We start from the raw sequence: 12,684 nt of genomic DNA, 5'->3' as shown, positions 1-12,684 counted from the left end.
ACCACTCATCAAAGCACTGCTGTGTTCTGTATGAGAGCCCCACTGCCAGACCTCTCTAGTGGCAGCTTATCGCAGATAGAACAAAATGAATGTCAGCCTGAAATCGGGTACGCAGACATTATCTACCCCCGACACGTATCTGTTCTGGGCCCCCATACACATTTAAACACACTGATATTGGCAGGTTCGGCCGACGTTCGTATAAAGTATATGGGGGGGGACTTCACTCCTTTCTGAACTTGAAACTTTGTCTAATTTCACAAAGGGTTAACAACCTGCAGCATCTACGTTTTTCAGTCTGCACTGGCACAACAGCGCCGTTTGGTCACCATTTATCAAAGTTTGGTACTGATCAATTTTTGAATTTTAAAAAGTCGTGTTATTTTTGCATTTTTCAATCCTTCTTACCAATGTCATCTGTGACGTCTTCTGCACCCTTCCCACTACAACATACAACAAAAGGCACTCTTCGTTCCACCAGAGCCCGACACTGCACACACTTCTTCATAAGGCTCGCACAGTCTGGAAAGAAACATCATGTAGTTATCTCAGACAAGGCAAACAAACAAGCACTGAGAACACCACTATGAGAGGCTGCGGTGTGACCGGACGTATCTTTACTAGAGAAACAAAATGCACAATGTTCATGACTGGACAGGAGTTTCCCGGTCATTGGGAAAAGGCTTTATGTTATGCGGTGGGCAGGGTTTTAGTGAGACATTGCCAAGGTCACAGAGAACTTGAACAGTGTGAACACATGTCAGCAACCTAAAATTGGATATGCAACTACATCCACCGCTGGTATAAACATTAGCTTAATACACAGCCATCTTTCAGGAAGGCTGCTATTTATTACACCATATAGACAACTATGTAATGGGACATTTAATGGCAACTAAAATGCATAGGTGATCACATAGGAAGGGTAAGGACGCCGCCAGCATTACTGAGTAATGCTGCAGGGCCATAGCACTTACTTTCACAGGCACACATATGTCCACATGGCTGGAACAGCACAGCTGCTTTCTTGTCTGAGCACACAACACATTCTTCTATCTGCACAATAGAGACAAACCACAGATTATACCCGGCACACAACCACAGGAGCACATTTTATACCATGCTACATACAATAAAAGTAAAATCGGGGGAAATTTATAGCTGCCGAACATGACAGATGGCCAGGAAGAATATTCAGGAGAATTCATTACAATTCAATGACTGCACGTTTCAACATTGGTCAGATCACTTCCTCAGGCCGGGTGTGCATGTTCGCAGCTCACCTGATCATAGACAGATTAAAAAAAGCAGGAAAAGGGCTACTCGATGACATAATAGGGCCAAGGGTCAGTGCAAAAAAAATAGACATTCATAAAAAGTGCATAAATCTAATAAAAATAATATGATATAGATTTGAAATAAAAGCCTTCAACTTTAAAGAGAGAAACTAGAAGGTGGGACTTGTAGTATTTCATCTTAGCACTACATCAACAAACATGATGATTAGCATATTAATCATTAAAAAAACAATACTATAGTGTAAACCTAAAATTCCATTAGCAAAAAATAAATAAATTAAAGGGGCTTTAGAGTACTTTTACATTGATAGAATATCCTTAGGACAGATCATCAATATCAGATTGGTGAAGGTGCAACACCTGGCACTCCCAAGAAATCAGCTGTCCCCATAGAGGCCACGGCCAGGTACTAATGAATACAACGCTGCATGTTGCTCATAAGCATGCTACTATGGCCTGCAGAATCTACACACTTGTCCCTCATGGAGCACATCTGGGATGTTACTAGATGACAATTAAAAAGAGAGCTGCCAGCAGAGAATCTTGATGAATTCTGTGCCCAAGTGAATTCATAGTGGCAGAACATTCCTCAGACAACCATTATTTGTTTTTAATTGATGGCAGCCAAGACGTGTAATTGCATGTGGCACTTATATGGAATGAATCAAGATGTTTAGAAAAGCTTGTGTCCATTTTTCCATCATTGGCTTATCATTAACATGTTTAGCGATGCTGTGGTTTTCATAATTCTAAGAATTTCCGTTCTTGGTGTGGCAATTTCAAACTTGAGGAGTGTAAATAGATCAGTAGGAATATAGACAGATTACAAATAGATTTTCATATCTGAGGTCACCAATGCAATGACACCAGACATTATATGGTTTATATTATATGGGGATCTTGCTTTATAAAGTAAATTAAAGACATTTATAATTGCTTTGTTTTCGATTTACCTTCGTTCTAGACTGTACTTGCTCTTTACAAATCAGACATTTCTTTACGCGTGGAGAACACAATGAACAGGTTGCCACATGGCCGCACGGACCGAATAGTGTATCTCTCTTCAAATCTGAGCACACCATGCATTCTTCTAGAGTCTCAGAGTCATTATTTATCATAGATGGACTGTGAGATCCCACTTGACCACTAGACAAGAGTAAAATATAGGTTAGGAAATAAAAGGTTTCTGAGCAAAAATGCCATTTCTGTACAAGTTAATTAGATCTATCACAGCAAGGTGAAATATAGCACGCCAGACACCATCTGAAAATGCAGAGAAGACGGTGATGGCAGTCATTTGGAATAGTAGAGCTGCTTCTGGGGGAACGCAATAATTGAAGTATTTATCTGTTCGCTTCTGCCTGACCGGACAGTAATGACACAATGTTTCAATGGCGATGTCACTTCAAAAACATCAAAGTCATCATGACTGTATATATGGCTGTATGGTATAACTAAAATGGGGAACAATCACAAAACTTGTGAGAGCTTTAACACCACACATTATATGGTTTATATTATATGGGGATCTTGCATTATTATTATTATTTATTGTTATAGCGCCATTTATTCCATGGCGCTTTACATGTGAGGAGGGGTATACATAATAAAAACAAGTACAATAATCTTGAACAATACAAGTCACGACTGGTACAGGTACTGGAGGAGTGAAGACCCTGCCCGCGAGGGATCACAATCTACAAATTATATAAAGTAAATTAAAGAAACCCTAAACGAACAGTATAACTCCCTGCCACACACCACAGTATGGATGTGAACCCACATGAATATGTTTAGTTTCTATGGGCACTGCAGTTTTTTTTTTTTAATCCTCAATGTTTTTCGTCGCATTATGAAATTGAATTGTACCTTGATTTCTCCTTGTGGCACTTAGCCAGGGCCTTGCACAGGCTGGGGTCAGGACACAGATCCAGGGGAGACTGGCCTTTTTTATTGCGAATGGTGAGATCGGCTCCATTAGCAGCAAGGAAACAAGCTATGGATGCCGCACTCTTCTTCTCTCCACCTTGCGTTCCAAGCCCCATGATAAGCTGAAAGATTGTAAACCTCCTTCATATTAGGTCTTTAGAGGCCAAGAAATAATTAGTGACATACAGCATTTTTTTTCAACAAAGGCCCTGTTGCTATTCCACAACGGCTAGTTGTTCACAGATGCTCAGATAATTGCAGTAACACATTAGATAATATGCATTATCATACATCCATGATAACAAGAACATTGAATATAACTGAAACCTTCGCTTCCCAGAGACACTCACCGTGTTCTTCGATGGTTCCCATGTAGTGTCCACCTTGCCTACATCCTGCATATCTTGCAGCTGGCGCAGCTGAGACAAAGTGTGGTGCCTGAGGGCTTCATGTAGAGGGGTGTCACCGTCTTTGTCTTGTATATCCAGCTTCGCCTCTGCACGGACTAACAACTTAAAAACAGAAATGAAGGAGCAATTTGAAGAACAAATCTAGTCTAACTACATTGATTTTTGACAATAATGGAAGTTGGGTCTCAAGATCAATATAATGCAGAAATTTTAAAATGTGTCAAGCCAATTGTAATGAGGGTAAATAATCTGATATCTGCACATATATAGCAGTCTATGTAGCGTAAAGAGGCATTTATACTGCAAGATATTTGTGAAAGAGTGTAGTTAAAACCGCTCATGGAGACAGTGCCTCGAACAGTGACAGGCCTTTACAGATCGTTCAGTGTGCATCGTTTGCTTTGGTCTGTATGTGTAAATAGGCATTCAAATGACTATCGCCCAGTAAAAGTTTATCACTGGTCGTATCTTGCCGCCGGCCGTACAAAAAAACAAATATAAATGAATATATTATGCACACATACATATTATATGTGTGTGTGTGTGTCAGCCAGATACCTTCATTAATATAACGGTACAAAAGGAGTTAAAAAAAAAGACGCACAAAATTTGTGTGAAACACAAAATCTGTTTAAGAATTGCGTGGACTCCTGTGTAATTTTCAGAACCAGCAGAGGGAAAGCCAACGGCTGATGTTAATATTCTGGGAAGGAGCCAATAGCCATAATGGTTCCCAGACTATTAATATCAGCTCACAGATGTTTGCTTATCAAATCGAACCAGCAAAGGCTAGGCAGAGAGCTGCTGGCTGATATTAATAGCCTGGGAAGGGGCCATGGATATTGGCATCCCCAGGTTTAAAACATCAGCTCTCAGCTGCCCCAGAAATGGCACACCTTATAGATGTGCCAATTCAGGCACTTAGCCTCACTTTTCCCACTTACCCTGTAGTGGTGGCAAGTGGAGTAATATTTGTGGGGTTGATGTCTCCTTTGTACTTTCCAGTGACATCAAACCCACGGCTTAGTAATGGAGAAGCGTCAATAAGACAAATATCCATTACTAATCCTATAGTTATATGGTAAAAGACACAGCCAGAATAAAGACCCTTAATTGAAATAATCACACAGAGTCCTCTATTGAATGTTAATTTACCATACTTACTGCATCGCTTAATCCCCGAACCACTCGATCTCCTGAAACAAAAATAAAATAAACCAACATAAATACTCCCTGTCTGACGTAGTCCATTTACCGAATGCCCCACAACGATCTCAGTGTATCAATGAGCGTTCACTGGAGTTCATACTCTCACTTACGGCACCACTACGTGAGAATTTTCTCACGCAGCGGGGCTGCAAGTGAGAATCGGAGCTGATCAGCTGATGAACTCTGGTGATCTCTCACAGCGGCGCAGTGATACACTGCAGGAGGGATTACCTCCTGTCAGCGCATCACCGAAGGCCAGGTAGAGCGGTCACATCTCCCGATGTGACTGTTCTACATGTGAGATTGTCGTGGGACACTCCTTATAAAATGGACTATGGCGGAAAGGTGAGTATATGTTGGTTTATTATTTTATTTTTGTTGCAGGAGATGAGGGAGTCGGGGATTAGGCATTTGGTGAGTATGAATTTTTTTTGTTTTTTAAATTTTATAATTGAACATAGTCGCCGAATAATGGGACAACATATAATAGAAATAACAGTAGTATGGCATTGTCAGAGAACAGGTATTTGAGGACGACTATGCCTGTGATATCCGTTTGACCAAAGATCTTTTTTTATCTTTATTTTTTTTTTTATATAGAAAGATAAAACATAATACCAAAAAAAGTAACAAGGTGTGTAACAATGGTTGGATGAAGTTGGTTTCTTGTTTTAAAACAGTATGGATGAGAATAAAATGTTTACATCATTCACCACCTGGGAGTAGGAACGACCTATTACTATTTCCCACTGCATTATTATTATATAGTGCATCTGTCATCAGATTTCATGATAAAATCCGCACACATCATTACATAGATCTCTTAAACGTAATGAGGCTAGTGAACTTAAGGTACCGTCACATTTAGCGACGCTCCAGCGATATAGACAACGATCTGACCTAAACTAGATCGCTGGAGCGTCGCTGTTAGGTCGCTGTAGAGATGTCAAACACAGCAACTCCAGAACGATGCAGGAGCGATCCAGTGACGTACTTATCGTTCTCGCTGGTTGTTAGCTCCGTGAAAAAACATTGCAGGCATCGTTGCTTTTGCTGTCAAACATAAAAAATCACGCCGACCTGACGACCAAATAAAGTTCTGGACTTTCAGCTACGACCAGCGATGTCACAGCAGGATCCTGATCGCTGCTGCGTGTCAAACACAACGAGATCGCTATCCAGGACGCTGCAACGACACGGATCGTTGTCATTCTCGTTGAAAAGTTGCTCAGTGTGAAGGTACCTTTACTCTGAAGTGTGTCAGAATGGCTGAATAACCTTGATACTGTGAGTCACAGGCTTTAACTGTGCGCATATTTATTAAACTATTCCTATGGATAATATATTTTCTCTGGTGAGGACTGATGTGTATATTTGAGAACGGTTATCTATGGGGTTACTAATTTACACCCAACTCCGCACTCAGCAGTCCTCTATCTATGTAGAATGTTGACGATGTTGGATATTTCTGTACTTGCATTATTTCTTTCCCGCTAACATTTCTGTGGGCCTCTAAGGCTATGTGCGCACATTGCGGATTTGCTTGGGGAAAATTTCTATGCAGTTTTCTGCTTCTATTGGCAGAAAACGCAGTGGAAATTCGGTGCGTTTTTCATACGGATTTTATGCGGATTTTCATGAGTTTTTTGTAAATCCATATAGCTAAATTAAGAAATTATATACACACACACACACACACACACACACACACACACACACACACACACACACAGTGGGGCAAAAAAGTATTTAGTCAGTCAGCAATAGTGCAAGTTCCACCACTTAAAAAGATGAGAGGTGTCTGTAATTTACATCATAGGTAGACCTCAACTATGGGAGACAAACTGAGAAAAAAAAATCCAGAAAATCACATTGTCTGTTTTTTTAACATTTTATTTGCATATTATGGTGGAAAATAAGTATTTGGTCAGAAACAAACAATCAAGATTTCTGGCTCTCACAGACCTGTAACTTCTTCTTTAAGAGTCTCCTCTTTCCTCCACTCATTACCTGTAGTAATGGCACCTGTTTAAACTTGTTATCAGTATAAAAAGACACCTGTGCACACCCTCAAACAGTCTGACTCCAATCTCCACTATGGTGAAGACCAAAGAGCTGTCAAAGGACACCAGAAACAAAATTGTAGTCCTGCACCAGGCTGGGAAGACTGAATCTGCAATAGCCAACCAGCTTGGAGTGAAGAAATCAACAGTGGGAGCAATAATTAGAAAATGGAAGACATACAAGACCACTGATAATCTCCCTCGAACTGGGGCTCCACGCAAAATCCCACCCCGTGGGGTCAGAATGATCACAAGAACGGTGAGCAAAAATCCCAGAACCACGCGGGGGGACCTAGTGAATGAACTGCAGAGAGCTGGGACTAATGTAACAAGGCCTACCATAAGTAACACACTACGCCACCATGGACTCAGATCCTGCAGTGCCAGACGTGTCCCACTGCTTAAGCCAGTACATGTCCGGGCCCGTCTGAAGTTTGCTAGAGAGCATTTGGATGATCCAGAGGAGTTTTGGGAGAATGTCCTATGGTCTGATGAAACCAAACTGGAACTGTTTGGTAGAAACACAACTTGTCGTGTTTGGAGGAAAAAGAATACTGAGTTGCATCCATCAAACACCATACCTACTGTAAAGCATGGTGGTGGAAACATCATGCTTTGGGGCTGTTTCTCTGCAAAGGGGCCAGGACGACTGATCCGGGTACATGAAAGAATGAATGGGGCCATGTATCGTGAGATTTTGAGTGCAAACCTCCTTCCATCAATAAGGGCATTGAAGATGAAATGTGGCTGGGTCTTTCAACATGACAATGATCCAAAGCACACCGCCAGGGCAACGAAGGAGTGGCTTCGTAAGACGCATTTCAAGGTCCTGGAGTGGCCTAGCCAGTCTCCAGATCTCAACCCTATAGAAAACCTTTGGAGGGAGTTGAAAGTCCGTGTTGCCAAGCGAAAAGCCAAAAACATCACTGCTCTAGAGGAGATCTGCATGGAGGAATGGGCCAACATACCAACAACAGTGTGTGGCAACCTTGTGAAGACTTACAGAAAACGTTTGACCTCTGTCATTGCCAAAAAAGGATATATTACAAAGTATTGAGATGAAATTTTGTTTCTGACCAAATACTTATTTTCCACCATAATATGCAAATAAAATGTTAAAAAAACAGACAATGTGATTTTCTGGATCTTTTTTTTCTCAGTTTGTCTCCCATAGTTGAGGTCTACCTATGATGTAAATTACAGACGCCTCTCATCTTTTTAAGTGGTGGAACTTGCACTATTGCTGACTGACTAAATACTTTTTTGCCCCACTATGTGTGTGTGTGTGTGTGTCTATATATATATATATATATATTGGGATGCAATTTCCTTGTTCAACCTCTTCAGCCAGATGCCCTCAATAATATTAAATAAAGACACACACTCACCAGCCTATGTAGGAGCATTAACATAACTAACTTGTAACAAAAAAAGCAAGTGTCAGAAATCTGCGTGAAATGCAATATTTCTTTAAAAAAAATTTAAAAAAATTGTGTGGGTTCCCGCGTAATTTTAATAACCAACAGAGGGAAAGCCAAAGGCTGAGTGCTGATGTTAACCCCTTTACCCCCAAGGGTGGTTTGCACGTTAATGACCGGGCCAATTTTTATAATTCTGACCACTGTCCCTTTATGAGGTTATAACTCTGGAACGCTTCAACGGATCCTGGTGATTCTGACACTGTTTTCTCATGACATATTGTACTTCATGATAGTGGTAAAATTTCCTTGCTATTACCTGCATTTGTGAAAAAAATCGGAAATTTGGTGAAAATTTTGAAAATTTCGCAATTTTCCAACTTTGAATTTTTATGCAATTAAATCACAGAGATATGTCAAGTAAAGTGTGACATCATTCTAAAAACTGCACCCCTCAAGGTGCTCAAAACCACATTCAAGAAGTTTATTAACCCTTCAGGTGTTTCACAGGAATTTTTGGAATGTTTAAATAAAAATGAACATTTAACTTTTTTTCACAAAAAATTTACTCCAGCTCCAATTTGTTTTATTTTACCATGGGTAACAGGAGAAAGTGGACCCCAAAAGTTGTTGTACAATTTGTCCTGAATACGCCGATACCCCATATGTGGGGGTAAACCACTGTTTGGGCGCATGGCAGAGCTCGGAAACGAAGGAGCGCCATTTGACTTTTCAATGCAAAATTAACTGGAAATCAGATGGGACGTCATGTTGCGTTTGGAGAGCCCCTGATGTGCCTAAACATTGAAACCTCCCACAAGTGACACCATTTTGTTACGTAGACCCCCTAAGGAACTTATCTAGATGTGTGGTGAGCACTTTGACCAACCAAGTGCTTCACAGAAGTTTATAATACAGAGCCGTAAAAATAAAAAATCGTATTTTTTCACAAAAATGATCTTTTCGCCCCCAATTTTTTATTTTCCCAATGGTAAGAGAAGAATTTGGACCCCAAAAGTTGTACAATTTGTCCTGAGTACGCCGATACCCCATATGTGGGGGTAAACCACTGTTTGGGCGCATGGCACAGCTCAGAAGGGAACGAGCGTCATTTGACTTTTCAATGCAAAATTGACTGGAATTGAGATGGGACGCCATGTTGCGTTTGGAGAGCCACTGATGTGCCTAAACATTGAAACCCCCCACAAGTGACACCATTTTGGAAAGTAGACCCCCTAAAGGAACTCATCTAGATTTGTTGTGAGAGCTTTAAACCCCCAAGTGTTTCACTACAGTTTATAACGCAGAGCCGTGCAAATAAAATAACATTTCCCACAAAAATTATTTTTTAGCCCCCAGTTTTGTTTTTTTCCCAAGGGTAACAGTTGAAATTGAACCCCAAAAGTTGTTTTCCAATTTGTCCTGAGTACGCTGATACCCCATATGTGGGGAGGAAGCACTGTTTGGGTGCATGGCAGAGCTCGGAAGGGACGGAGCACCATTTGGAATGCAGACTTAGATGGATTGGTCTGCAGGCGCCACGTTGCATTTGCAGAGCCCCTGATGTAACTAAACAGTAGAAACACCCCACAAGTGACCCCATATTGGAAACTAGACCCCCCAAGGAACTTATCTAGATGTGTTGTGAGAACTTTGAACCCCCAAGTGTTTCACTACAGTTTATAACGCAGAGCCGTGAAAATAAAAAATCCTTTTTTTTCCCACAAAAATTATTTCTTAGCCCCCAGTTTTGTATTTTTCCAAGGGTAACAGGAGAGATTGGACCCCAAAAGTTGTTGTCCAATGTGTCCTGAGTACGCTGATACCCTATATGTTGGGGTAAACCCCTGTTTGGGCGCACGGGAGAGCTCGGAAGGGCTAGGAGCACTGTTTTACTTTTTCAACGCAGAATTGGCTGAAATTGAGATCGGACGCCATGTCTCGTTTGGAGAGCCCCTGATGTGCCTAAACAGTTTAAACCCCCCAATTATAACGGAAACCCTAATCCAAACACATTCCTAACCCTAATCTCAACGGTAACCCTAACCACACCCCTAACCTTGACACACCCCTAACCCTAACTTTAGCCCCAACCCTAACTGTACCCCAAACCCTAACCCTAGCCCTAACGGGAAAATGGAAATATTTTTTTTTTTCCCTAACTAAGGGGGTGATGATGGGGGGTTTGATTTACTATTTATAGTGGGGTTTTTTAACAGATTTTTATGATTTGGGGGGGGGGGGGGGGGGAGAGGGCAATTATACCGTTCCGCGTTTGGTAAAATGGATAAAGCTGTTTTATTCTTCGGGTCAGTAGATTACAGCGATAATTCATATCTTTTTTTTATGTTTGGGCGCTTTTATACGATAAAAACTGCTTTATGGAAAAAATAATTATTTTTGCATCGCTTTATTCTGAGGACTATAACTTTTATTTTTCAGCTGATGATGCTGTTTGGCAGCTCGTTTTTTACGGGACAAGATGACGTTTTCAGCGGTACCATGGATATTTATATCCGTCTTTTTGATCGCGTGTTATTCCACTTTTTGTTCAGCGGTATGATAATAAAGCGTTGTTTTCTGCCTTGTTTTTTTTTTTACGGTGTTCACTGAAGGGGTTAACTAGTGGGACAGTCTTATAGGTCGGGTCGTTACGGACGCAGCGATACTAAATGTGCACTTTTATAATTTTTTTTTAATTTAGATAAAGGAATGTATTTATTGGAACAATATTTTTTTTATTATTTATTTATTTAGTATTTTATTAATTAATTTATTTTTTTACACATGTAAAACAATTTTTTTTACTTTTTTACTTTGCCCCAGGGGGGAACATCACAGTAAAGTGACAGATCGCTGACCTGACACTTTGCTGTGCACTGTGTGAGATCAGCGATCTGACATGCACAGCAGGGAGGCTTCCCGGCGCCTGCTCTGAGCAGGCGCTGGTAAGCCACCTTCCTGCAGGACCCGGATGCAGCCCCGCGGCCATTTTGGATTCGGGCCTGCAGGGAGGAGGAGGTAAGAGACCCTCGGAGCAACGCGATCACATCGCGTTGCTCCGAGGGTTTCAGGGAAGCATGCAGGGTGCCCCCTCCTTGCGCTATGCTTCCCTATACCGCCGGAACACTGCGATCATGTTTGATCGCAATGTGCCAGGGGTTAATGTGGCGGGGGCGGTCCGTGACCGCTCCTGGCACATAGTGTTGGATGTCAGCTGCGATAGTCAGCTGACACCCGGCCGCGATCGGCCGTGCTCCCCCCGTGAGGGCGGCTGATCGCTCTGGACGTACTATTCAGTCCTTGGGAAGTAGGGCCCACCCCACATGGACGGAATAGTACGTCCAATGGTAGAAAGGGGTTAATATTCTGTTAAGGAGCCAATAGCCATAAAGGTTCCCAGCTATTAATATCAACTCACAGCTCTTAGATTAGCTTTTACTGGCTATTTTACAGGGGAACTTCAGAAAAAAATTGACATGGGGTCCCACTATAAAACTGAACCAGCAAAGGCTAGGCAGATAGCTGCCGGCTGATATTAATAGCCTGGGAAGGGGCCATGGATATTGGCACTCCCCAAGCTAAAAACATCAGCTCTCATCGGCCCCAGAAATGGCACATCTTATAGATGCGTCAATTCTGGTACTTTACCATACTTACTGAACGCCTAATCCCAGACACTTTCGTCTCCTGCAACAAAAATAAAATAATAAACCAACATATAATATTATCCTGTCTGACGTAGTCCATTTAATACTGTGTCTCCCACGGTGATCTCATGTGTAGAATAGTCACATCAAAAGATGTGACTGCTCTACCCAGCCAACGGCGATACACTGACAGGAGGTAATCGCTCCTGCAGTGTATCACTGCGCTGCCGTAAGAGTTTACCGAAGTTCATCAGCTCCGCTGCTCTCACTTATGGAACCGCTGTGTGAGAACTTTCCCACACAGCGGTGCCGTGAGAGCACCAGAGATGATCAGCTGATTAACTCAGCACAGCACAGCTGTGAACTTTCAGTGAACTCTTACGGCAGCGCAGTGATACACTGCGGGAGCGATCACATCCTATCAGTGTATTGCCGGCGGCCGGGTGAGATCAACGTGGGACATTCAGTATTAAATGGACTACGGCGGACAGGGAGTATATGTTGGTTTATTATTTTTTATTGTTTGCAGGAGACAAGGTCGTCGGGGATTAGTGTGTATGTATTGTGTATGTAATTATTTACATGTTTATATATCTTTTTTACAAGTGAACACAGGCCCGGATGATGAGACCATTCTCCCATCATCGGCTCATGCTGTCACAGTTATATGTGACAGCAGACATAGCCGGATGGGAGTTGTAGTCCTA

At 41.8% G+C, this 12,684-nt stretch overlaps 1 protein-coding gene across 2 annotated transcripts in view; it reads right to left on the bottom strand.

Annotated features, from left to right (window-relative positions):
* MIB1 (MIB E3 ubiquitin protein ligase 1) overlaps positions 1 to 12,684 on the bottom strand; it is a 183,087-nt gene that overhangs the window by 34,360 nt on the left and 136,043 nt on the right. For both annotated transcript variants that reach the window (XM_069731178.1, XM_069731179.1), the window contains exons 15-19: positions 3,578 to 3,739; positions 3,168 to 3,349; positions 2,252 to 2,444; positions 978 to 1,056; positions 409 to 522 (exon numbers count right to left, since the gene is read on the bottom strand). In XM_069731178.1, the coding sequence (XP_069587279.1) occupies positions 409 to 522; positions 978 to 1,056; positions 2,252 to 2,444; positions 3,168 to 3,349; positions 3,578 to 3,739 (730 nt within the window). The remainder of the gene's footprint in view (positions 1 to 408; positions 523 to 977; positions 1,057 to 2,251; positions 2,445 to 3,167; positions 3,350 to 3,577; positions 3,740 to 12,684) is intronic.

This window comes from Ranitomeya imitator, chromosome 6 (assembly GCF_032444005.1).
Source record: "Ranitomeya imitator isolate aRanImi1 chromosome 6, aRanImi1.pri, whole genome shotgun sequence".
NCBI classification, from domain to species: Eukaryota; Metazoa; Chordata; class Amphibia; order Anura; family Dendrobatidae; genus Ranitomeya; species Ranitomeya imitator.
Note: the sequence above shows the minus strand (reverse complement) of the source record. Positions and strands in the feature narration are given on the sequence as shown.